At 40.2% G+C, this 27,863-nt stretch overlaps 1 protein-coding gene and 1 long non-coding RNA gene across 3 annotated transcripts in view; one reads left to right on the top strand and one right to left on the bottom strand.

Annotated features, from left to right (window-relative positions):
• Positions 1-26,323, top strand: part of kcnq1.2 (potassium voltage-gated channel, KQT-like subfamily, member 1.2) — a 206,465-nt gene extending 180,142 nt beyond the window's left edge. For both annotated transcript variants that reach the window (XM_081607835.1, XM_081607836.1), the window contains one exon: positions 23,102-26,323. In XM_081607835.1, coding sequence (XP_081463961.1) covers positions 23,102-23,248 — 147 coding nt within the window. In that variant the 3' untranslated portion in view covers positions 23,249-26,323. The remainder of the gene's footprint in view (positions 1-23,101) is intronic.
• On the bottom strand, positions 57-15,821 carry LOC145551942 (uncharacterized). Its single transcript, XR_014087828.1, has 2 exons — positions 6,862-15,821; positions 57-675 (listed from the first exon to the last, which is right to left on the bottom strand). It is a non-coding gene; the product is annotated as an uncharacterized LOC145551942 (long non-coding RNA).
• Positions 26,324-27,863: the final 1,540 nt, after the last annotated feature.

Below are 27,863 nucleotides of genomic sequence, written 5' to 3'. Positions count from 1 at the left end.
ATGTCACCTAAAGAACACAAAACCCACAGCGAACAGGGCTGTTTGACCCCAAACCCTCAGAAACTTTAAGACTTTTATTTGTCACGTTTCCTACTAACAAGTTTGTTTTTCAGTTAAATTTTACAGGATTTATGCCACAATAAATTCAATGTTTTTACATCGCAGAAACCCGACATCTGATCCTGGGGGTGGGGGAGACTTTCTGTTTCCACTCTAAATAAGCCAGGCGCTCTGCCCGATGTCCCTGCAGTCTCTGTAGAAGCCAACGTTAATTATGATAAAATAAATGACTTTGAATGCGTTGCTTTGTGTTCTTCTGAAATGCGTGATTTATTAGTTTTAGGCAGACAAAACAGAGCGGCGGTATTTCGGTGCGGTCTTTCAGGGGGAGTGCACACAGACTCTAGCGAGGGTCTCCTGCATGAGTGAAATACTTTCCGACTTTATCAGGTTCATGCTTCTTGTTATGTCTGCCTGGCCCGGCAGGCCCAGAGTTGGTCTTCGGGAAGGAATGCGGGGTCATCAAGCGAAGCCAGCGGAGTTATTTTGAGATCTGGTTCTGAAGTAGCACCAAGCATCCCTCCTCGCTGTGAATGGGAAGCGAGCAGCCCAGCTGCCATACCAGCAGGAATCTGCATCGGCGCAGGACAGCAGGTCCATTGAGATTTCCTCCTACTTGAAATGAAACACACAAAAAAATAATATTTTAAGTTCTTATTCCTCTGCTCAGTTCAACCCAAAAGAAAAAATCTGTTCAGTTCTTGGTCATTTTTACCACCTTAGGGTAAGTTTAATTATGTTAAGTTTTTTTCTAAAGAAAGAAAAAAAGCCTTCTGTGTCTTCTGCCTGATGGGATTTACAAAATCCAGAAGACACTAAAAAGTCTAATCAGTCTACGTTCACACAGCAGGCAAATGCGACTGAAATTCGCTTCTTAACCCACATTTAACCTACATCTGGCTTTCTCACCACAGTCTGAAGGCCCCGATTCCGATATTTTCACTCAATGAAACATGCGATCTGTGCCACCTCCGTATGTGGGGATAATCTGGACACAATTCCGGTTATTAGCAAAGCGTCTGCAGTTTGAACGGTCATGTTGCATTTTATCCTGCTTTCATGTCATTGATGAGAGACATGCGTCATAATTCTTCCCCAGAAGAAGCCATGCATTGCAAATCGGGGCGTAAACAATGGCTGAAAATTAAAATGTTGAAATTATGAAAAAAGGATGGCGCTGACTACACATTCAGACAGTCAATACTTCGCAAAAAGCCTTTGCTATTAGTTATGCTTATTTTTTATTTGCTTCCTTCATATTATTATGATCTTGTGAAGATATTGTTGGTTCCCATTGCTGCAAAGTTGACTCTTCTAAGGGTCTTTTTGTGTAAGTTTTAATGCAACATTGCACAAAAATGTCATTATTTGCCAAATAATGCTAAGTTAACATTTTTAATGCACTTTTAATGCAGCCTTGTGTTAAAAGTGTCATTATTTACCGAATGACACTTCATGACACCAGACATAAACATTCATGAAAAGTCCTTCATGTTTATGACGGTGTCATCATTATGCACACCCCTTCAAATAAATAGTGTTACCAAAGTTTCTCCTGCAGTCATCTGACTGGTTGTATCACCTCCTGAGAGCCGATGATGACAGTAAACACTTCCTACTGTGTTGTCATCTCAGTAAATACAAATGTTCCTCTTGCCTTGTTCACGTGTAATCTATATTGTTCTTTCACATTCCAACAATTGATAGCAGTTTTGAAACTCGATCTGTAATTTCGGACCGGTTTTTCTAGTTTGATACGGTACTTTTCAACATGTCTCACTGTGGAAGGGCGTATCCTATCAACAGTTTCTAACAGCACCTGTTATTGACAGTAGGTGACCAGCCACGATTTACATGCTTTTATTGATGATGGATTGATGAGAATGGGCTGAACAGCGACGATGTTGTTGGAGCCGTTGCCTTGCAGCAGGAAGTGATCTAGGGCCTTTCTCGCGTGAGGTTTTTTATCTTCTCCCAATTATTGTGTGGATTCTATCCGGGTACACTGGTTTCCTCTCACCGTCCAAAATCATGCCTTTTTTTAATTAAACCTTTACTTAACACTCCAGGTATGTTTTAGATGAGCGATCGACATTATAACATAAAGATAAAAAAAGTTGCTTCTGCATAATGAAGTTAAGTTACTGAGTCTGTTTTTAGTAGTAGTAGTAGCAGTTGTATTTATCTTTTTCTTTCTCAAAAAGTTATTTTTCTTGAACTGCTTCTGGTCTACATTTCTGTACATTTTAACAAGAAGGCTCAAATTGGAGCACTTGGCTGCCCTCTAGTGGTCAGAGTCTGAATGACATCCATTGTAATTGATGTAGCGGTAGAGTTGTTGCCCCTCAGACGGAGCCTATTGTTCCTCAGTTCAAGTCCCGAGGTCTTCGCTTCATGTCCCCAGCCTCGTCTTTGTCAAATTATTTAAAGTCAAAAAAACTACTGACAGGACAAAAACAAATAAAAACGTACAACCCTGTTTAGCATAAGCAGCATCCATAGTTTAATGTAAATACTTGTAATTGGAAAATAATGATGTCCAATTATGTCTAATATCGCCACAGGCGTCAGCCAGAAGGCCCTCAAACCCTCGCGGTAACCCAAAGGAACTAGAGGGGATAAACACTGGGGGGGCGTGATTACCGACTGGCTGACAGGTGTACTCATTAGCTGATGCAGAACAGGTGTGAGAACCTGAAAAATGAGGCAATTGCTGGAGCCGAATGGCAAGAAATAAAGTCACCTCGCACTCCGAAAACTACAAAGAGACAGAAGCCGGAAAAAGTAAGCAACACCCTAATTTCAATACTAAACAGTAAACAATCAATTCACAAAAAACAGATATGGCTTTCCATTGTTCATGGCGGCTAATCCCAGTTAAATAGGAAAGGACTTTGGCTGAGGTCAAGCTGGCTCACAGCCCTTAAGATCAGCTGGCACACTTGAGGCCACGGCACCAGGCACGGGCCGGTGTCTGGGCTGGACGGACAGCTGGAGGGGGCTGGGGGAGGTTCTCTGTCTGGGATACACACAAACACACACATCATCTTTTATTGCCTCCACTGTACCAAGGCGAGTCTTTGTTGAAGCTTTACTTGTTCATTAGTAGAGGAAATTATTCCATATCCCGGTCAAAACATGTAAGAGTAGAGTGCTTTATTGTGACACCAGAACAATATGGAAATGAAAGACTTGTGTTGATATGCATGGATGGTTTTGGTGAACAAAAATGACAACTTATCGTTGTGGCACTGGGTTGTTTGCTTTAATTTTCACTATGCTTTCTGCAACATCTGAAATAAAAGCATTTTATTAGGGGTTTTTTTTGTCTTAAATACGTTAATCACCTCACATATACTACGTAGTTTGTTGGGGTTTACTTCTCATGAGACTTTTCTGTCAGGCAAAAGTTTGAGTCGTGCGTTCTTCTGCTAACTAGCTGCTAAAAGACGCTTGCTAGCTAGCTTGCCGGCTTTTTGCAGCTATCATGGGTAAGTGCAAATTTATTGCCAGTTGGCTGGATGACTGTCCGTTTGTCTTCGCCACTGGTTAGATGCATGCTGTGCAACAACGCTTGGCACTCTGGGGGACAACACTAGAGAGCCATGTGCTGTGTGAGAAGCACAAAGCGGCTGCCAAGAGGCACAAGCAGACCCTAGAAATGTCAGTTTGTTCCCCCGGTGTGGCTAAAGCGCCTCAGAAAACGGTCAGCGCTGCTACTAGCACTGATCTAAAAGCAGCATTTGGTGCGACGCAGACGCCAAATTCAGAAGTTTTTTTAATTTTAAACTCGGCGGTCAAGCACCAGTCTGACCTGTGGAAAAACTTCATTTCAACAAAGTTGTTACTGTGGAGAGAAATACAGCGGAGACAGAGGAAAAGGAGAATAGAGAACCACAGATGTAGTCATGATGACAAATACAAAGAGATCAAAATGGACTGTAATCAATGTATTTAATTGAAAAAAATGTGACATCTATGATTAATATCACAAGGTGAACCTTTTCTTAAATTTCTTAAGCAGTCTTAAATTTGAGTTGATGAAACCAGCAGAAACCCTTTACTGTGACCTGAGAGCTCAGATCTGGGCTGTTGAGTAATTGTAAAATAAATAAGTCAGGTTTTTTAGTTTTCAACCTTGGTCAAGCTAAAAGTCATCAACATTTTTGGCACATTTCTAATTATTTGACTTCTTTGGGCTGCTGTTATTTCTTTTTCCATTGAATAGAAATGAGCAACTTCTACTTTCTTTGATAACACCTATTCACTCCCCGTTTGACTAGAACGGGTGAGAAAGCCTAGAGATTCACAATTTGAATCACTTTTCATTATTAGTTTGACTATCAGTGTGGATTTCTCTTGCCTCAGCATTTAATTCCAATCAACACCACAATCTCATACCTTAAACAAAAAAACCCGTCCTATCCCAACTCCAGGCCTTTAAAATGAAGTGCCTTGTCTGTGTCAGACAAAAAGTTTTTTCTGTGCATACGCCACAATGCCAACAGTATCCATTTCAATGGTCACCCTCAACCTCGAGCAAAGTGCTGGCACGCCCCTTGTCATTTATAATATCAGGCTGACTGGCCTATTGATGGTGAGAACAAAGCCTCAGTGTGGCCAGCGTACTGTGGTGGCCGTAGAAACATGGCGCGTCCCTGGTGACTGACGATGCCACGCTGGCTGCGACCACAGCCTGGCACAGGAGGGGCAGTGGCCCGGGTGTGTGTGGGTGTGTGTGTGCGTGGGTGGGTGGGTGGGTGGGTGTTGGAGTTTGAGGGGTTGGGTGGGCATTTGGTGGTTGTGGCAGCTGGCGGTAAGAAAACAAAGTTGGGGGGCAGGGAATTCCACTTTTATAAAGAATCCCCTGTGTGAAGCCAACGCGACGCCACACCCTAGATGCAGCAGCAGCATGAACCCTTGTACGTTCACCTTTGCACACACTGAGAGGTGCACTCTGGTCATTTTACCTTTGTTTCTATCCATGCCAGTGTTTGATCTGCAGCTGTGCGAGTCACTGACGTTGGCTAGCTGCTGCCATGCTAGCCAACGTCATGTTCCCTGAGCTGTTTATTAGTTTCAAGTAGCTAGGGTTTGCAATCAGAGCGTCTCAGCTGAGTCATGTCACGGACGTTCGTGTTCCCACATTAGAGCCCCCGAAAAAATGTTAGTGTTTGCGTCACTGGCTGCACTGAAATAGCTTCCCTGAAAATGAGCTCAGGCTCTAGGTAACTCAAAACGTCTGTACGCGCACAAGCTCCCAGATGTTTGTTTGGATGTTTATGTTAAATTTCGGAGTCTGCTGATACCCAGAGACATTCTCAAGTGTCACGCTGTGACGGACTGTTTACGAGAGCATAAACGGACGCGTTAAACGCGACTGCGAGCGAGGCCCGTCGCACCGGGGACCAGTTACAGGAGCAGGACTCGCCCAGCTGTCTTTGAGGACAAATGCTACTTCAGGCAACTGCTTATTCTTCTCACTCGTTCACCACCCCGCCCCACACACACACACACTCCCCTCTGCACACACACACACACCCCCTCTTTATCCCCAGTGTGTTTACTTGGCTTTACATACTAAAAACCATCTTAAGTGCTCCGAACGCTTCGGTAACGGGACCAGAGGAGCTCCATGTGGTGACAGCTTCCTAGAAAAAGGTTGGAGGAGGTTAAAGTGTTTATGGATTGATGGCATTTTGGTTTACGCCTTTCATCTGTAATGGATGGTAATGGGTAGCGGAGTTTGTTTTTGTATTTTTCTTCCCATTTGTTTGAGCCTTGGCCTCATTCCAGCCTTTCTTAGCAATACTTCACTAAGTCCTCAAGATAACAAACACTTTGAGTTTCATAATTCTCAGCTCTTTAAAGTTGCACATTTTTTTTTTTTATTTTAGTGTTGGGGAGAAAAAAAAGTTGTTTGCCTTAAATTCTTTAAGGCCCAGATAATCAGTCTTTAACAGCTCATTATTACGTAACCCATCTGATTTTTATGCTTTCGATAAACCAGAATTATTATGGAATTATTTTTTAAGGTAGAAGCTGCAGCTGGTTGCAGATTTTTATGTTACACTGAAAAGTATTAAAAATGCTGAAAAATACTTGAATATTGTAAATGTTTTGTTGGTTACATGTGAATGTTTCTTCCCACACATTTCCAAAAGTGGATATTGGATATATGAGGGTAACATAGTATTTTATTGTGCTATAAAATATAAAATATTGCCCATTTAAAACTTAGTATCACATTCTTAATTAAAATAAACAAAATAATATTAGGACTGTAATGTTGGTTATTTTAGCAGAAGTTGGAAAAATTGCTGCTTTTGTGATTAAAAAATGTACTAGTTGATGTTGTACATTATTTTGTAAATGACAAAGTAACTTTGAAACTTATTTTTACTCAAGGTTGCCACGAGGTGATAATTTTATACTCCCCCATTAAACAAAAGTACCTCACTTTAAGAAATAAAACACGTCGTTTAAGCCAAATTCAATCTTCTGTTAATTCTGGACATTAAAGCCTCTCTTGTTGCCGTTACGTTATAAATATTGCTCATGTCTCATTTGTAATTTTCAGATTTTTTTTTTCTTTCAGCTTAAAGCAGTAATAATTGAATAAACAAAGAACATATGAAGAAGCAAACTGAACCAGCTTGAGTCACCAACCCCTTAACACCACATATTCATGGGAGGAAAATATAAATATTCTTCAAAGTCAAGCATCAAAGCCGTCCTCCAACAAGCTCATAGCTGCTTTAATTTACGGCTGATTTAAACCTCCAAGCGAGACATACGTACATTTCTGTGTCCGTTCAACGCATGTACACGAGTGGAAGTATTCGACGTACTCGGAGCACAGGCCTTCGGCGTCGCACGGGCACGTTAAAATAAAGTTACTAAAACCCCATAAAACCCTAATAGGGGTTTCATGAAAGGAGGCGTGTGCAGTGAACAACGGAGATAAAACGCCAAGTAGGACAAAGAGAGGAGGATGGGAGGAGTGGACACAAGGGATTGTATGTCCTTGTGAAAGCAGGCCTCAGAAACAAAAGCAGCATTGAGCAGCATATCCACTTTAAAGAGAGATTAGCTGGCGCTCACACACACTCCCGCACATCGCTAGCAGCACCGCCGCCGCAGAAATGAGCTTTGGCTGCAGTTTAGCGACACGTGGCGCGGCCCTTGATGGTCACCGTCAGCGTCAGGTGCTCTCGCTCAGTTTCCTGTTGTTTTAAGCGGAGCCCCCCCACCGTCGTCCCATTCTTTTCTCTCTTCTCCCTCTCTCCCTCTCTCTCTCTTTCCCTCTCTCTCTCCTTGTGAAGCTGCCCTCAGGCCTCCACCTTCATGCCTCCACACTCTGCTTCCACCCCTCTCTCCTCTCTCCGTCCATCTTTTTCTCCTGCTCTCGCAAACACAAAGAGCGCTTTGTACGTTGCGATGCTGAAGTGAAGGGAAGCCGGTCTCGCTGGCAGCACGCTGGCCCGCCGTGAATCTGAGCCCGTCTAGCTCTGTTCTCCAGCTGGCACAGAGGCGGCCGGTGGTGCAGTTTGGTTCGCGCGTCCGGGTCGGTCACTTTGAGGACAGCCGACATGTTGGTTCGGGATTCATTCATGAACTCTATCGATTTAACTTCTTCTGCATCTTTAAGGCTTTTTTTGTTTTTTATTTTTACACACGTCTTGCAAATTGCCTCTCCGTTGGCATTAGCCAAATTACAGGAGCGTATCAAGCAAACATTTTTACATCTTTCGATTTAAACTGATGGTTTTTAGGTGTGTTCTGTTTTTTTTTTTTCTTCTTCTTTTTTCCAAATGCAAACCAGAGTCTCGAGTCTTTAGGAACCTGAATTCAAGCACATAAAAAGCACACAAGCATGCAAACAAGTTTGGCTGTGCTAAACAATGCTTTGGACTGAAACCGTTGAGTCTGAAGACAGACCCTCATAAAGTACAATCAGTTTTCTTTTCAAACACTTTCAAAAAAACTCAAAACCCGACACACTCTGCCAAGGTTTTTACATGAAAGCCCGTGCTGTTGGACACAAAGGAAACCCAGCTTGTAATGAGACGCTATCGCGTTTCATAATCACAGTTCAGGCCCAGAACCGAACACAGAAGTGAAAAAACAAAAAAATAAAGAATCAACCGACTCACAAATCAGCAAAAATAAACTTCTCAAGTTTTGATGTTTGGATGTTTGCGACGCTTTTCACTTCTGATCCAAGTTTGTTTATTTTTCATATGAGCTTCTCGAAGTTTCCTGCTGTTCTGGTTGAAAAGCTCCATGTTGAAAATTAAAACGTGAAAGTCAGATTACTGTACAATATGTTTGCGATTGAGTATGCTACCCAATAATACGTTTGTTAAATACTCAGCTCTCAACATTTTAGTTTTTTTTATTATTATCTAAGCCGCTGCATCAGAACTGTCCCAACTCTGCTGTAAATTTGTTATTTATATTAAGTGTAGTGAATAAGTGTTTTGCTTTTTCTTTTGTTTTTGTTTTGTCACATTTAAATGTTTCATTACATAACCTGGGTGAAGATAACCACATCCTCCCCTTTGGTCAATTACAAATCAGCCATGTTTAAACACATTTACATATCTCTTGCCACATTTTGACTTGATTATTGCCAGACCTGCAGCAACACATTATGCTCTAATCAAAAGAAATTCAAAAGCAGATGAGAAAGAAGATAACCGACACCAAGCTGTTTAGAAAAGGGTTTGGGACTCCAGTAAACCAGTTTTTGAGAGAGCTAAACCCTGCAGGCCTTTCTTGCTTTGGTTAAGTTCATGGTAGAGGTTAAAGGGGAAAGACCGCTGCTGTTCATAAAACTCAGAAAGGTACATCGCACATTTCCCGCCCTACGAAAACATCTTGGTGATCCCGAAGACAGTCAGGAGATTTTTTTGTGAAGTCCTAAGCAGCATTTCATGATTTTCAGATAGTGCAACAGAACAAAATCGCTTCCGAAAATAGCAGTTCTACATTGTCACATTCTTTTTGAGGTGATGTAAACAGCTCAGTAATTTTAATTGTTTATTTTTTACTTTATGATCACCCAACGAAACCTTGACGATCCAAAAACAGTCTGTCGTTGCTCCCAAGTATAAAAAATTTCAAGCTGCCATCAATATTAGCCACTTCAAGCACTCAAAATGCTGAGGTGAGTGAATCTATCAATTTCCCCCCAATATAGAAGAATAAATACAGTCATTGTTGGGTTTCTGTTGGAACATTTAATTAGCATTGGCCTCAGTTAGAGTGAACTATATGTGATATGTTACATTTTAAAGCTTTGACAGCCATTTGAGCAAAATATCTGTAGCAGTCTAGAATTCACAACTCGCATCCTCCAGTGTCACATAGACAATCATAACATCCTGAAATGTTAAAAGGCAAGCCAGATATACACATGTGAATGGGGAATTATCTATTTTCACAAAGTCAGCAAGCGTTTTGTATAGTGTAGTGATTGGATGAACTCGATAAGCAAACTGTTCCTCTTTTCTCTGCTTACTTTAAAATAGTTTTTATGCTTTTTATCGAAGGCATGTGAGGATTCAGTCGGTGAGTTTTCAAAATGATTTTTTGTTCACGTGACAAAAACACAAAAATAATACTACACTGCTGATTTGTTTCAGGCTTCTAGATCTCAAGCAGGGTATTGACTTCTGCTTTTCTTCTGCCCGTTTGTTTCTTGTAAAAACCCCAAACTTAGACGAGGCCACACCTCTCGCAAGAAAAGCACAATCTGTTCTGACAGGTGACTTCTGTGGAATTTACAGAAAACATTTAGTGGACAAAAAATGATAGGCATACACTCCTAAGTGCTGGAGAGGTTACTAACATTTTTTTCCACGGCGTTCCAGGAAGTGATAACATCTGAGATATGAATAGAAATGCTGGCTGAACACCATTTTTGTCATGGTCAGGCCCGAGACCGGCGACCTGCGGTGCAGGACTAACAAAGACTCATCTTGAACTCCAAGGTTGACCATAAAAAGTAAATATGGAGCGCTGTGACATGCGAATACACACACGTTTTATGAGGCTTTTGTTTTATTGCCTGATGTTAATAAATATTATATCCTCTCCAGTTATAAACAGCATTTTTTTCACCATTTTATCATCTTTATATTCATCCTGCTTTTATGCAGTAATGATAGTGATGACCTGTGTGTAATGCTAGCCTGTTGTTGGCCCACCAGAAAGGCCAGTGTGTACACCCTATACTGTTTCTGCTTGCCAAAGCCAGCATGCGTGTGTGTGCGTGTGTGTGTGTGTGTGTGTGTGTGTGCGTGCGTGCGTGCGTGTGTGTGTGTGCGTGTGTTTGAGTCACAAAGGGCAGCTAGGTAGTCTAAATCCAGCATCATATGACCTGAAACTATTTGCTACTTTGAGCAAAATGTGTTTGCAGCCTTTTGTTCTCAACACTGATCCGTCAGCATTTGTAGCTTTGTTGTTGTTTTTTTAACACAACCTTTCTAACAGTTTTCCTAACAGATGATTATAACTCATGCAATGGAGATTACAACTACTGATGACAGAGATACTGGAAGTCCAGCAAGAACTTCTCGCAAATGGCCCATTATCTGACAGGTTACAATACAAGATAACAAAAAGTTGTGGTTTGTTAAGTTAAAGCAACAGAACAGAACCAGCTTCCTACCACTTAGTTCAATATGTTAGTAAGTGACTCATGTAACGTAGAAGTAAAATCTAAACAGGTACTTAAACTTTAAGGATTACACTACATGTGTTTCCATTGACCATCTTATGGCGCAATTTGACATTTCGAAAATGAATTTGGATGTTTGGATTTTTGGCCATATTGAAAGTGGCTCATTTCTCAAAGTTGCTTTTTTCGCATCACATGGTCAACAAGCGGATGTTGCCACTGGCTCAAACTACGAAAAAGACGGTGGCAGAAAGTGGTAGGCCAATCAGGGCGCACCGAGCTTTTTTTAATAACTTGTGGCGTGAACAAACTCATTCACATGTGACTCGTTTCGTACCTTTACTCTATGTTCTCCATAGAGTCGCGAAGCAATCAACCAACTCTCTGTCCGCTTTCATAGGCATATCACTTCCATTTCTTGTTTTTCCTCAATTTTCTCAACCGTGTTTCAGCTGAAACTGTTCGTCATTCATAACCATCATTTAGGTTCTCAGAGAAACGGCAGTGAACGGCAAAGGTGTGGACGAATGTTGATGTCAGATGAGAGATAAGAGACGAGACTGTGCAGACTGATTAGAGATGATGGAGCAAATAACTACTCATTACAGCCCAGAGTGGAGGAAGATACCATCTTACAAGGCGTCAAGCCTTCCAGCAGCAACACGGGTTGGCACTCTGTTTGGCTAAGAACAGGAAGCCGAGGTTGGAATTCACACGTTGCTCACCAAAATTAGACGACAGACTTAGAAAATGTTCCCATGAGGAACGAGTCTGGATTCCAGCACCAACATTCACAATATTAAGATGATAGGGTCAGAATTTATTAGGCAACATGAAACTGATTTCTTGGGTGTGACGATGTGTTCAGTGTACTCCTATTGCCTCCCTAGGTATGTGGGGAGATTCTCATGGTTGTACAGCTGACAAATCTGCAGCAACTGCAACTTTATTCCCATTACAAATATGTGCAAAACGTTGTCAATTATCTGTTGATGTCAAAAAAATCATAATTTTGCAATTGCGGTGTTTCCACTAAATAAGAAATGCAATTAAAGTCACATGTGAATCAGTCTGTTCATGCAGTAAGCCATTAGAAAAACGTGTTGTGACGTCATCCTTGTACCATTCCTGTTGTCTTCTTTCTTTTCTGGCAGTAGCAACATTTGATTGTTCATTTCAATTTTTATTTGTTTTATTTTATTTCGGTTGTATATTTAGATATAGCTGAAAAATCATCACGTTGAAAAACGGGATTTTTTTTTTTTTAATTGCCGTTTTTCCATGTAGCGAATTTATTTTCGGAATTCCAATTTGCGCTATTTTGTGGATAATGGAAGCACAGCTTGTGTGGTTTTGTAATGCCAGATAATATCACAAAACTAGCTTGGCCATCGCCTTCCTACGCCATTCTCATCTCCCTTCATTGCTCCATCTGGGCTTTTTCCCCATTCACTTGGATTCCTCCTATTTTCTAACAGGCCAATCAGCAAACAGAAGAAGTTGTGAACAATAACATCAATTTTCTGCTCTGTTTTAAACTTGTAGTCTGCCTGTAGTTTCAGCGATGGCAGCGGAGGAAGTGAACGAAGCTGTTCAGTCTGTGTTGGCCATGCTTCCAAATATTCAGTTAACATCAGGATGTTTTTTGGGGGGTTTTTTACATTAAAGGTCATTTCTGGTAAGCTTCATAGCATCAAACTGACCATATGTTAGTGATTGGGTAAAATGTAAAGCCTTATCAGAGTACACGCCTCCAGGAAGCAAGGAGCCAGTTTTGACCAGGCTGCCATTAAACATACTGAAGGTAATATGATGTCCAGCCTGTAGTAGCAACGCGTAGCTAAGAAAGCGCGTGTGTTAAAAGTACAAAGAAATAAGATACTGGCTTCATGCAGCCTAGCATAGAACTAAAGCTTTGGAATTTACTCCCACATTATTTCCATAAATAAAATAGGTCAACATTATGTTTCAGTAAGATATATGGAGGAAGACGGTAAATATACTAACAGGAAAACAAAATCCATGACTTGGTTTTAGAAGAAAGTTATTTCCATAGGAAATCAACAATATGTCACTTAATTTGTTCGACTACAAGAATAAAAGCTAACGTTTGGCAGAACAAAACTGCGTTGCTGTGAAGACGTCTGGTGATAAAAGGGTTAAAGCCACAGGCCTTGTAAGGTTACTGTGGTGGGAAAACACATTACAGATTTATTACAGCATGAGACGGCGCTGATCTGTACAATGGCTTCTGTCTTGTCTTATCTCTTTTTCTGCTCCGGCTCTATTGTCTCGTGCCAACATGAGGATTTCAGTGTCTTGTTTTTGTTGAGGGAAAAAAAAGTTGTGACCTGGACAGGCACATTTTGCAGCGCACTGCTAACGCTGGTACGCTTTTCTTTTTCCTCTTCTGCCGTCCTTGTGTTTTTATCAATGCTTATCCCTTTTTTTTCCTTTTTTTTTTCCACCACGTTGTTCCCAGAATCCCTTCAAGACTGCTGTCAGAAAGAGGGAGAACAAGGAGAGGAGGAGACAAATATCACATTATGAGTTACGGTTTCTATTATTGCCTGTGTGGTATGTGAAGAAAGAAAAAAAACAAAACATTTTTGTATTCAGTCGAGACATCTCTGACATCTCTGTGCACCGTGTCCAAGGCTTGTTTTCGCTTCTTGAACGAGCCGCGCCGCTTTGCAACACCTAATTACGGCTGTCAGTGCTACCACACGCTCCCTCATTCTGCTCCATCCAGGATCTCGTATCCCTCTTGCGTGTCGTGTCTCCATTTGTCAAAGAATCATGCGATGGTAGAGTTTGGCACGGCTGGAAGAATGCAGCGACTGCAGATTTTGAGCCTTTCTCCAAAGCTTCCAGAGCTTCCAACAGATGGCAGTGTGAGTCGCTGAATGTGGGAAGGTCAGCTTGGGAAGCACAGAAACGCTTCTGCAAAGATTTTTAACTTTAGTGAAGAGGAGGGGGGACGAAAAATCTTTTTTTTTTTTTTTTTTTTTAAAGCTTCATAAGTTTTACAGACCTGTAAATATTTTTCCTCCTTTACAGATTTGTTTAAATCTACTTTCATGTAAAGGAAAAATGAGTAAATAAAACATCTGTTGATTTTATCTACTAATGTAACAAAGCTGATGTGACCTTAAGCTAAAAATAATAATTTAAAAAAAAAAGGTATTTGCTCATTTTAGCAAATCAAGACAGAACCTCGCTGACAACACGAAGGAGGCCGGAAGCTCTTTAAAGCCAACGCATCGAGCTCTGGTGAAAAGAAATTAAACACCAAAACCACAATGAGAGTCAGTAACCACAAACAGAGTAAACAAGGAACAATGGTGGACTTTCCCAGGACTTGGTTTTTGTTTTGGCCTATCAGAATTACCCTAAGAGAGCATTAGTGTCTAATCCAGGAAGTCACCAAGTGACCCTGAGCAACATGGAAAGTGTTGCAGGATTCACCAGGTCAGGTCAGGTCAGGTGAGCGTTGTTTATATCTAAAAAAAAAAAAAGCTGTTCATCGGATGTTTCAATGCCTCTACCTGAAAAAGAATACAAAGTGTCTTTCAATTTTGCAAAATAGCCTAATGACACCCAAAGTTTAGGAATATATCCTGTGGATTTAGAGGTCAAAGTGGGAACTGTTTGGACGGTGTGTCCCAAACACACCACTTCAGGAAAAGTATAAGGGCCACACTAAGAACATTTAAAAAAAATAAATTATGAGAATAAACTTGTACGAGAAAAAAGTCAAAGTGTTACAAGAGTAAAATTGTACAAGAATAAAGTCAGGATGTTACGATTTTTTTTTTCTGGTATTATTTCGACTGTTTTTTTTTTTGTTGTTTTTTAAATACTTTGACTTTATTCTCATATTATTTCAACTTTATTCTGGTCATTTTATTTTTTTAATTTAGTTTTTAGTCTTAGCGTGGCTCTATACTGACCTACAGTCAAGCACGGTGGTGGCAGTGTGATGTCTTGGACAACTTTGCTACTTCAAGATCTGGACGACTCAACGTAATTAATGGAACCAAGAAAACAAATGAAATAAAATAAATTAACTGATGTTAACCCTAACAATACCTAACCCTACCAACACATGGACCAAAGTTGGTTTGGGTAACTTTTTTTTTCGTACAAAATATATGCTATTTGTATGCTACGGTGGCCTGAAATGTCTAAATGTCAAAAAAGCAAAAGCGAGTAATCTATGTATGGAGTTGTTGTACTCAAAATAACAGCAGTGAGTGTGTTAGGAAAAGAAAAAAGAAAAAACACATTCACAGTATTTAATTTCCGCAGTGTTTTGCAAGAGATTCCTATTTATTCTGGATGCAGCGCCACGTCTCAGAAAAGGTGCCCTGCAGCCACAGCCTGGATATATCGCACCTTATCGTGAGTCAGGTGTATGTCAACACGCTCAGTGTAATCAGACTGGCTGGTTCAGCTTTGGGCAAAACAATTTCAGCCGTTTACAGCGCAGAGCGTATGGGCATGCAGGCTTTTCAGTCGCAGACTGTCTGAGAACTTGGACCTGCGGTTGGAGTCCCCAACGGGGGACACGGGTCTTTGTTTCTCAGGCTTTGTTTGTTGTTTGCTACGTGACAATAAGACGAGGAGAAGCTAGCCGCGTTTGTGTGCGTGTATTATATGCGGCCCTGTTTATCTGCGTGTGTGCTCGTACAGCAGCAGATAGCAGACGGAGCGTCCCCCAGGGGAGAGCAGGAAGGTGGTTCAGGAAGGGAGTTCCTGTGTGAACAGGAGCTCTCTGTTGTCCCCACCGCTTGTCTCCGTGTCTCCACAAGTCCTCGTGGAGACCGGAAAGCACACGAATTCCTGATTAAAGATCAAACTACTAAAGATGTTTGGCGTTTTCCAGAAGTATCCGACGGTTATGTGGTAACCTGCGCTGTGGCAGTTCACGTTTCACGGCTTTTTGACTGAAAAGCTAAAATGTTCACCTCAAACGCTTCAAGATCGATTTTGGAGAATGAAACAAAATTGTGCGTATGATTAAGTGTTTTCAGTCTGATGAGTAAATGTTTGGCTGAACCAGTAGCAAGTTTTTCACTCCAAAACCATAAAATCTTACCTAGTATTTTATTTTTTTTGGTCTCGTTTCTTTTGCAGATATCTCAATACGCTTGAAATAAAACTACAAATAGCTTTTCAGATCAACACAGGAGCTTGTTTTAAATAAATTATTTCTTAATATTGATCGTAAAAGACCCACTAGAATACAATAACTGAAATACATTAAGAAGGGAATTGAATTAAGACATTGCCTAATGAAAAAATGGGTTGCACTGGATTTTATTTAGGGGTATCGTTTTAATGGAGGCTTGAAACAAATGCACATTTTCCATTGTATATTGCATTGAAGCCCATTTCCATGAAGGAAAGGGTAAAGCATTGTATATTGCATTGAAGCCCATTTCCATGAAGGAAAGGGTAAAAGCCAGCAAGGAGTCATAATTTCGACTTTCGAAGTCATAATGTTGTAGATGTAAAATTATAATTTCGGCTTTCCAAGTCATAATTATGAGACTCCAAGTCGTCATTTTGAGTTTCAAAGTCATAATTTCGACTTGCTAAGTCATAATTTTGACTTTCGAGCTCATAATTACAATTTATTGGGAGAAAATGTGGAAAACCATTTACTATTTTTCCTTCCATTTCACATTTATGCCCTTCTTTCTGTTGCTCTGTCTCGTAGACTCCCACTGCAGTATACTGGAAATTTCAGTTTGTGGTGTGGGGGGAAAAAATGTGAAAACATCTACGGGGATTCAAAAGAAATGTTATTTTTCATAACTTATTTAAAAGCTTGTTTATTAAATTAGAAATACTTCATGTACGGAAACCAAAATAGACATATTTAAGCATCTGAGCAACCGAGCAGCACCCATATTTAGTTATTGTCTACAAGTCTAGAGATAACACTAAGCAAACAGAACCTCGCTGACAACATGAAGGAGGCTGAACTGATCAGTTGTTCTCTAAACACTTCCAGCTTGTTAAACATATCACCAAAGGTTTAATCTGCATGCGTTTGTGGAGCTGAGCTGTCGGACGGGGAAACCCCCTGCAGCTGAGCGGCCATGTTTTTGACCGTCCCATGTGCTGCCTGTGGTCAGAGGACAGCTGGAGCGTCACCTGTCACCGGGTCGCACGTCAACGCAGTGTGTCACTCAGACGCCTCAGAGAAAAATTCAATGAGAAAAGATGGGCAAAGCTCCAAAACTTTGTCATCCAACCTTTGATTTCAGTTCATCCGTTTACTGGGAAAGTCGATTAGATGTGAAGGAAGAGGTCTGGTTGTTTGAGCTCCTGATGATTCCTTTTAAGTAACTGGAACTAAATTCAGTGTCACATTCAATTAGAGCAGCAACTAATGATTAATTTACTAATCGATTAATTGATGGTTAATTGATTAATCAGATAATATTTTTAAAAAATGTATTTAACCATTTTAGACGTTCTTATACAGTAATCAAAATACATTAGAAAGGGAACTGAATTATGTCTGTGCATCTTTTAAATAAGAAAATAAACGTTTTATTGCCCATAATGCCACTAAAATTATGCCATTTGAAGAGTTTTGGCTAAAACATTTTTACAGACAACAATGTTTATATTAATGTAATTAAATGTATTCTACAGTTTTGGCTCAACTTCTTCTCTGTTTTTTTTTTCACAGCAAATGTCTTGTTTTTTAGTCTGTTGGCAATTACTAAACTAGTTGACCATTATTTCAATACTCGATTCATCACGATTCATCACGATTAATCCGATGAATCGTTTCAGCTCTCGTTGTAATTGTGCTGGCCGACACACTGCCGCGTTCCAGCATCAACTTTACATGCAGTAGAGATCCAGCTCTGTTTGATCAGGATGACTATATTTTGTCACAGCTTCTTTTACATCTGAGAACCAAAATGAAAAAAATAAATAAGTTAGAAGGATGACAAAAATCTTTGACTCTTTTGTTACTGAAGAAAAGAAAGACTGAAATATTGTAGGGTTCAAATCCATCCATGTCCCATTTTATTGGTGTGAACAGGTGGGATTAGTTATTTACAACTGACTTTATTCCTTTGTAGGATGAATATTTTCTCTTGGTGTAACGAGAGGATTTTCATGCTCAAAGATCTTCATTTATTATTTCCTTTTTTTTTTAAAGTAGGAAATGTAAGTAAAAATGACAACACAGAGAAAAAAAACAGTGAGAGAGTAGGTTAGAGAGTTAGCAACAACCTGCTAGATGGAATCACATAAAATAATTTCTGTTTGCTAAATACCAGAAAACCTGTCATGAACCTCTATTTTATTATTTATTTATTTTTTAGATTTTTTTTACCTTTTCACAAGCTTCTCGCAATTTTGGTCATTTTAACTAACCTAACACACGAGACGTTTTTTGGTCTGGTTTAACTTCAGACAGTGATATGCACAAAATGTGCATATCATTTTATTCGGTGTATGTAAATATCTGGTTCCAGCTGTATGAGCCAGTCTAATATGTCCGTCTCAGCTAGAACGTGTTTTGGTTATGCATGGAAAAGGAAATTTGAGAATGGATAGATATTTGTATTCCCTGTCCTGCTGTCTAGTAAATAATCTGTAGTCTGATAATCTGGTAAACTCGGTTCGACTGGGGACCAAAATTGCAACATTTGTTAAATTTTCAGCTGCTGGGGTTCGCCTTCACCCTGCTCTGTGTCAAACAAACCAAACTATTGAAAAACGTGTTCACCTCCTCGCCTGTGGTGGCGCTGCACCAAGAGCCAGTGGAGGAAACGACACAAAAACCTTCCTAGACAAACGGACGAGAGTTTGATTAAAGCGACTTAAGAGGACCAGTGTGAACGCAGCCCAAGTTTCCCAAATTCATCCGTCGGTGGTTTTTGCAAGTGCCTTACTAACAGTCTGAACAGCTTAGAAATGCTTTCTACAAACATGAATCCGAAAAAGTCTGAAATCTTCGAATTAAAGTATGTAGAAACTCTGACCTAGGCGTCACGAGGAAGATGTTTACTTTGCAGCGAGAGCATTGCGTTCTCTGAATGAGGAATTTTATCAGTAAATATCTGAATAAATCAAACAGAAACAAGCTATAAAAAAAAAAACTCCACCCTTTTACGCTTCTCTCGTTTTCAGTCACTGTGGTAAAGTGAAAGGAAATCTAATTGTATACCACACAGCGTGAAAATCACCGGCAACATGTCGATACAGGTTCTCAACCTTTCACCCTCACTGTTCCTTCAGGGCTCTGTCACCAGCCAAAGCCTCAGATGTAAATCCTGATCAGTAAATCGTGTTATCGCAGCGCCGTTGTGTAATTTAGTGTTCTTTTCTTTTTTTCTCCCCTGCTCCATTTCAGGCTCCAGCGAGAAGGCTGATAACTCGACAGAGTTGTGCCCATGCAAGATGTTTACGATATTTTATTTATCTGTAGTCTTCATCTGGGCTCTGGCGCGTGCTTTGTCTGCTTTGCACAACCATTTGGGTCACAGTTCATTCTCAGACGGGGGTGGAAGAAAGAAATCTGTACGAGCTGAAAATTCAAACCTCTGGCTGAAAGAGTCAGAAAAGAGGCGGCACATTGTGCTCACGTTGTGCTGGTTGTGGTTTCGATCAGCGGAGCCGTTTTTCTCCTGTTTGGTGCCACAGAGATGGCAAGTCAAGTTTATCACTACATGTACTATCGAGCATGTCAGCAGTGATGCGGCTGTGTGATATTTCTACACCATAAAAACATCAGAGTTCATCAAATATCTTCTACTTACAAATACGACGGGGCATTACGGCCACACTTAGAAAAAATTAGCAACAAATGAAATTACGAGGATAAAGTTATGACATTATGAGAATAAAGTTGAAATTTTGAGAATAAGTCATAGTATTACTTGAATAAAGTAATAAAATACAAGAATAAAGTCATCGTATTTTTATTACTTTTTCCATAATAATATGAGAATGAAATGGTAATATTCTGACTTTCTACTTTATTCCCATAAGACTATGCTCATAATAGTATGAATTTATTCTTGTATAACATATTTATTCTTGTAATAGTATGACTTTCATCTTGTATTTTTATTACTTTATTCACATAATATTGTGACTTTATTCTTGTAGGAGTTCATTCTTGTAGTATTTTGACTTTATTATAGTAATTTTCTATACATTTTTTATTTTCTCAGTTATTTTCTTAATTTTCTTCATTTGAAGTTTTTTTTTTACTTCCTTATACTCTGTTATGTCCTACAAATCAAAGGCAACTCTAAACCAGCGAGATTTTAAACCAGTGGGTTTTTAACCTTAATTTAAAGCAACTCTGTTTCAGCAGTTTTGCAGTTTTCTGGAAGTTTGCTCCAGATTACAGCCTAGAAGCTGAAAGCTGCTTTTCTGTGTTTGGTTCTGGTTCTGGGGACACAGACCAGACCAGACCAGAATCAGAACCAGAACACCTGAATGGTCCACAAGGTTGACACAACAACGGCACCGACAACAGATATTTAATGTATTTTGGTTCTGATCCACATCAAAGATGCCTTAGATATCGTAAAGCAAAAAGTTCTCCGTTATGACCTCACTTAAACTCTGATTCCTTCTCTGACGTTTTGCGACCATCCTCAATAATTGTGATTTATACCGTCCTCCTCATTACAGCTCATACCTCCACGGGGAGAATAGCTGCTAAACATCCCCCTCTGCCATAAAAACGTCTGAGCCATCAGGCGCACACACAGTAAAAGACGAGGAGACGGAACAAACGAACCCTAAAGCCAATGAAATCGCCGTTAGCTGTCTGAGTGAGCGCTGCCAGGAGGCGCTCGGTCTGGCCGGAGCCGATATCAGAGTTTAGTAAGAAGACAGGAGTCTGAATCTGTCCGTTCAGCTCCGCGCGTCAGATGTTGGGCTCCTTTGATGTGCTTTAATGTCGAGGCTTTGATTCACAAAGAGCCATTCTTATCACTTTCCTCAGGTTTTGGAAGCCATTTCAGTCGTCACAGGTTGTTGGTTGGAACCTGTAAGTAGTTGTTGGAGGATAAGTCGACGAGTACAAAGCAATTCCTCAGCTCTGAAGCTCTTTGTAGTTAGAAACCTGTGTGGACTAGACGTTTTGGATATCTTTACTTGTAGCTTAATTTGGCTGTGTGCACCTATTGCTAATCATGTCTGATCTTAGACACAAACTTAAAGGTTTTTGGTTTTAGCCGTTATTGTAAATTTAGAGATTAATGCTCTGTGGTTCAAAATCAGTTGGACAAATTCAAATTTTCCATCACGTTCAAAGTTGGCCGTTCCTCTTAGTTTTGAGTGAGTTTGGAAAGGCCATCATTGGCACCGTGCGCTTGTTATGGGTCGACACAATGTTTGCTTTTTATTTAGAAAGGAAGCGAGATTTTCCAGAGAACCAATGTGTACAAGTAATTGTTAGACTTTTACAAAACAGGGGGGGGGGAATCTGCATAAACTCTTAATCAGACCACTTCACACTGCTTTCATTATTTACATACTAACTGTAGACTTCAATTTATTATATAAATTAGCTTTCAAAGGTTTTTAAAACCATGCAATGCATCACTTTCCTTCCACTACAAGGTAATTCTTGAAGTCTGAATCACTGGAGCCCAGTTAATGCGTGTGTGACGTTGAATTTGACAAAATGCAAAACACTGAAAAAAAAGAAGCATTTTCCATACTTTTCACAGAATGCAAATTACAGATCGTAGACGGCTCTGTAAAGGCGGACGACATCCAGACCGTGAAGCGCTTTGAACGGCCCGAGGCCTTATCGTTCTGGATTACTTAATTTGCGGTTCGCAGCAGAACGCAAGGCGAAACGAAGTCATTTCTGCTTCCTACCTCTGAGTTGCAGTAATCACTATAATCTAAAGCTATAGTGAGGTGGAAATTAAAGTGCAGGTGCCGGAAAGTTCCAATCCGACTTTGCATTCGGCAGTCTGTCTGCGTCGGAGTCTGTTTGACTCAGGTGTCGCTTCCAAACCCAAACTTGTTCTCTTCTATAGAGTAAATTTCTTCACGTAACATCTTATTTTTAGAGATTAGTTGGTGTTTTTGTTCAGAATTTGCTTAACAACGCTACATTCAATGACACCCCTAAAAAAGATTTCTGCGCCTGAAGGTTGGAGCGGGTTATTTTCTCTTCGACTTGCACTAATTTGTCTTTAAGGAAGCAGGAAATAGTCTGGTGAGTAACCAGACTCATGAAAGCGTATTGCTAATTTTAAAATGGCTCTGTGTTAGGGGTCCTAGCTGAGAAGAACAAACAGATTTAGTCGTTGTGGTTTTGAACATTTTATATAGAAATGCAACGATCGCTCACTCTTTTATAGCCGATACCAATTTTTAGGTTTCGTTTGAGATCCGACTCGGATACTGACAGATTCAGATTTTTTTTTCTTAAAACAATAAAAAAAAATTTTTTAAAAACGTCCTCCAGGATCTTTCATGGAGGTTGTAGTTTTAAAACTCAACATAAAATGATGCAATCTTCCATATTTATTCACCAAAACATCTGATCGAGGGAAAATCGCTTGTTTTAAATTTTTTTATTGCATACAGTTTCGCACTGACTGGACTTTTTATGTTGAAACTCTAGAAAAACAAAAGATAAAAAAACATACTAAACATATTATGTCGTCACTTTCCTAAAAAAAAAAAAATGGTAAGAATGGTATTCTGCCAAATGATGACTTCTGCAAAAAATGACTTGGGCTTTTATATTAGGAAGGTATAAGAGAAACGGTAGAGGTCACCTTACTTAAAGTTCATAAACTCTGAACTCTCAGTGATATTTTTTTTTTTTTTTATGCCAGCCGGTCTGGTGTTTACTTGAGCTGGTGAGACGTGGCCTTTTATCTGCAGTCATCCCCGTGGTTAGACTCTCGGAGATGTGTGTGTGTGCCGGGTGACACACCTGTGTTTACAGTTTATCAAGCGGCTGGCGTGTGTGTGTGTGTGTGTGTGTGTGTGTGTGTGTGTGTGTGTGTGTGTGTGTGTGTGTGTGTGTGTGTGTGTGTGTGTGTGTGTGTGTGTGTGTGTGTGTGTGTGTGTGTGTGTGTATGTGTGTGGGGGTGTATGTGTGTGTCTGTCAGCCCACTCATACATCATATACCTTAGCAGCTTTTTGTAATGAGTGGCTTTACCAGGTAAGACGCCAACGGCGAGACGTGTCATTACGTCTCTTGCTACCCTGTCATTGCGACGGCAGCCACTTTGCAGCGGCACAAAGTCGCCGGCTCACTCTGGTTTAGCGTGTTGATCTGGCGTTGAACTATCCAGTTAAAATTTCTCTCTTTTCATCTCTCTCAGATTCACCAGATGGACCGGAAAATGGACTCCATCCTGCGGATTCTGACGGAGCAGTTCCCACCCAAGCCGGATCTGACGTCCAAGCCGTCCATCCGCCGAGTGACCATCCAGAAGCGCATGGGCACCAGCATCGACGAGGCGCCCTGACAGAGCGGCGATGACCACGACCAGGCGGAGGGCAATTGAAACACTGGGACTTCACTTCAACAGCCTCGCCCCCTCCTCAGGGGGAGTTTGTCTCACAAAGCAAAAGGGGCCTCAGTCTTCCACAACGTCCTCTTTTGTTTTTGTTTTTTCTTTTCCATCAGCTTTAAACCCAAAAGAAAATGCTACTGTTTTATGCTAACCAGGGCAAAACGGCCTCTGCCGGCTGAAAAGTCCGACCTCATTCTCCGGACTAACGACGTCTCCTGCGACCTCACTGTGGCACCCGGCCGCTCAGGCAGCAACATGTTCTATGAATTCATTTCACCGCATTAGCCTCGTAAGCGCACTACTCCATGACGTTAATTTATGTGTGGCCTGTCACTGAGCAGCATTCCTCCCTTCCAAATATTATTCCACAGCTAACTAACCCCTTAATGAAGTCGTAATGCAATCAAAGCGCTCCGGTTTCTCAATGGCACTCGAAGGGGAAAAAAAGTTGTAAACCCACAACCGAGCCAAGGCATTCTTCAAATCCGTCTGATTATCTTGGCTCAATCGGCACCTACACAACAGAGCCTTGCGCCGCAGACACACATCCATCCAGCCTGACTGGACTCAGATTGAAACGAGCGTTTGTTTGTGGAAACTGGATAACACGGGGAGTGGGAAAGGAAGATTACCTGTTGGTTTTGCCCTCACTGCACTGCAGTTGGCATAGCGATGACTTACTGCCACAGCAGATGAATTTGATGCACCCTGTGTTTTTAAATGGATAAATAGGATTTTTTTTTTTTTTTTTAATTGAGAACAATAGTTCCCTTACCTGTTGGTGGAGGTCATATGGTTTTGGTGAATTTATAGAAATCCTAGAGATGGTGGAAAGCTAACAGCTTGTCAGACGGATCCCCCTTGAAACGGAAGGTTTGCTATTTTAGAGGATGTAGTTTCACAAAAGAAGGTGGTTAATTCTGCTGCTGCTTTTCCTGCCAAACACACCTGAATTACTACATCCAGATGCATCGCTTGAGGCTGCAAGCTGAATCAATCTGTCCAGTCGGCTAATCGGGAGTCCAAGTGGATAAATTGCCTCATTGCATCCATCGATGCCTTTGCAAAAATAATTATATTCAATATTCTAATTATTAATTACTATTAATTAATAATTTAATTATTTTAAAGGTTTAGACACCCCAGGTTTAAGCTAGTGAGCCAGTTAGCATCACCATCTAGCATAACTTTAGCATAGCGTCACAGGTTTTAACACTTAGTCTCAGCAACAAACGTGACTGTCATACAAAAGTGTGAAAGGTTAATATTCCCCATTATGCCATCGTATCCTATGATTACAGTCTCAGCTAGCCTGTAGCTAGCTGTTAGCCTTCCAGCACTTTACAAACTCATTGCCATGTGATGCGTTTCTGCTTCAGGTAAATGAATTATTACTGATAACTTCATAGAAGTTGACTTCAAAAAAATATTTAGTATCCATTTACAAAATAATAATAATAACAATAAAAGATTCAGGCACTCCACACTAATAGTTATACTGCAAAACAAATGTTTTGTGGTTTGTTTTGTTTTTCTTGCTGTGATTGCACCTCTTGTCCAAATCTTACGTTTTTGGCGATATTTTTATAAAGTGATTTTGAAGTGAAGATTTTTAAGAACTCTTTTTTTTTTTTTTTTTTTATGTTTACTACACAAACCTTTGGGCAAACAATGACATGACAGCCTAATTTTGCACATCCTCACTATTGCTCTGGGTGTCAGTGGTGCGAAGTTTCTGAGTTTCAAGTCAGAAACACAAACTGAACAACTGAGTTTGAAAAATGTTAAAGATCAGATCTGATTAGGGTACTAATCACATTCAAAGGTAAAGGTAAACTTGTTTGCATCGAATTCTGAGAGAAACTGAAAGCAGCACAAGCAAGTACTAACAATGACCACGACTATGGTCAGGCTTTCTGTTGTTGACGTTTGTCTAGTTAGCTTTTGGGCAGCAAGGCATCATTGTTGCCTCAACCTTTATCGTATCGTTCATTAATTTATTGCGATAATTTCCTCAGCATGATAAGGATCTTCATCTATCGTTGTCCAAAGCTGACCGTATCGTTTCAATTGTTGGTTTTTACAATTTTTCTCCACCTTTGATACTTTTTTGTTCTATAAAAGTATCAATAAGCATCAATGAATTTAAAAACGTATTAATAGATTCTTATAGTCAATTTTATCGATCTCATACCACAAAATGTGAAATTTTTTTAAGCCCAGCAGCATCAAAATTTAATTCTTGTAACTTTTTTTGTGAGCTGGAGTGTATCTGAAATAATATTCTTTTTTTTAAATATCTGGACTCACATAATTGAGTCAAATGTTGCTTTGAGATAAAAAAAAAAAGGTTCTTGTTTTGTATTTCATCATTTTAAGACGTGTGGGTGGTGGAAAACAGAAAGTAGCTCAGCTATGTTGCCATTGTAATGGAAGACCTCTCGTAATTATAGCGTGCACATTCCTGAAAACACGGACACACACACACACACACACACACACACACACACACACACACACACATACATATGCACGCGTAAAAGCGGGGTGAACAAGGGCAGCAGAAGAAGATGATTTTCTCTGCACTAGTATGTATTTTTATATTTGCGGTGGTTAAAATGACCTGTTATTTATCTCGTATCACATAAAGCAGATGGATTTGAAGAGAGCTCTCGTTGCTTCTCCTGTACAGTTTTCTAAGAGTTGTAAATAGAAACATTGCCTTATTGCACTGTGTTTATAACAACGTGAAAAGATCAACCCAGGATGTGTACAAGAAACGCTGTCAGACTTGTGAAGTCAAAATGTGTAAAAATCATTTGAAATGCTATTTAAGACATTCCCTCTTTATTGTAGCTTTGCTGTAAATAATAAAAATCCTTTTCAATATAAAATGTTACTCTCAGTTCGTCTGTTACTCTGGCTTGGAAAAGGAATTCATACTTTGGTGAACTTTTGTTTACATTTTGGCAAATACTACCAAAACGAAACAAATTAATGTTGGATTGTGAATTTCTTAGAAAATGATGTTGCAGTATGTTTCGAATGAAATGGTTATAAAACAATATTGCAAACTTTGAGAACCAAATGGAGCGCTGCTTAAGTAAATCGTTCCAAAATATTTTTTTTCATACTATTTCTAATTTCAATCAATTATTTGGCTCAGGCCATCACTTCAAGAAAGCTACGATTCGTAAAACCGACACCAAAGTATAACAAGATGCTCAAAAGGCCTCTTTTTAATTTTGTTTTAGAATCCCTACTTCATTATCTTAATATTACAACTTTATTCTGGTAATTAAAAAAAAAAAATACAACATTTTCTAAAAATTAAATCTTCAGAACCTAAAAATTCGATTAATCGATTTTACCGATTAATCACCGAGCCCTAGAAACACATCAATCCTACTTTCTACCACAAGGGAGTGAAAAGAAAGAAGAAAAAAAAAGGACTGATAACATGTTAACAGCACAGACTTTGAACCTCATTACTGAGTTAGGCATGTAGAGAATCTGTACGTTCGTCTTCAAAAGCCAAGAAATACCGGGGATGTCCCAAGATCAGCACTGACTGGAGAGAAAGGCGAGATGAAGCAGAGGAGTGACAGTAAGCGGCGTGAGGAAGACGGCAACACCCTGATGAGAGAGGAAGAACGATTATAGGGCCATCTTCAACACGTATCGGGACGTATCTGGACATATCGGGATGTATCTGGACATATCGGGATGTATCTGGACATATCGGGGCGTGGTCCTCTGGTCCCTCTTGTCCCCTCACCCCTGTTCGGCCACTGGATTTTGGCAGCGAGAGAGAAAGAGAGGCCCCATGGCAAGGCGGCGCTCTGCGTGCCCGTGGTTCCCCTTTCATCTCTAGAGAAGACAGAGAAAGACTCCCACTTCAAAAGACAGTTTGATCTCAGAAGTGCACGAGAGTGCAACCTAAAAGAGGATCTGAGGAAGCATTTAAAGGCGGAATATAAAGGGGCGCAGTGTCGCAGATGCGGGACGTGGAAGTACAGTCTGGAGGAAGTCTGCGGGATCGTGAGACGGCAGACTCTCTGAGCCTCGTTGATCATCCTCAGCCTCTTTGATTCTGCCTGCTTTGTCCCACCGAGAACAGAACTGATTTTCATGAGGCTGGTGAAAAGCTGCCTGCTTCAGACTATGACTTTTTGTTAAATCCCAAACTAGTGAAGGAACTAGTTTGGGTTTCCTCCGTATACTCTTTAGCCAAGTACGTACAGAAACCATTGATGAAAACACACGTAATCCTGTCAAATGTATGTACTAATGTCTTTATACTGTGATTCCTACGTCAGATTGTTTGCTGATTCTGTTTCTGATAACCAGTCATCACCACTCTGTCTGACATTATATTTGATCTTTCTTTGGGGTAGTTATGATTATCAAAATGATTTTCTATGTGCTAAAATGCCAGAATAATCTGAATTAATCTGTCGGAATTTGTTTTTATTTTTTTCAAATTCAGAAGTTGAAATGCATTTCTTTAGTCAGGGTGTCCATGCGTCTTTAAAAAGACTTAAATTAGTGTATGTGTAATTAAGGC

This window comes from Poecilia reticulata, chromosome 6 (assembly GCF_904066995.2).
Source record: "Poecilia reticulata chromosome 6, P_reticulata-male-v2, whole genome shotgun sequence".
Taxonomy (NCBI): domain Eukaryota; kingdom Metazoa; phylum Chordata; class Actinopteri; order Cyprinodontiformes; family Poeciliidae; genus Poecilia; species Poecilia reticulata.
This window is presented reverse-complemented; position numbering and strand designations above follow the sequence as displayed.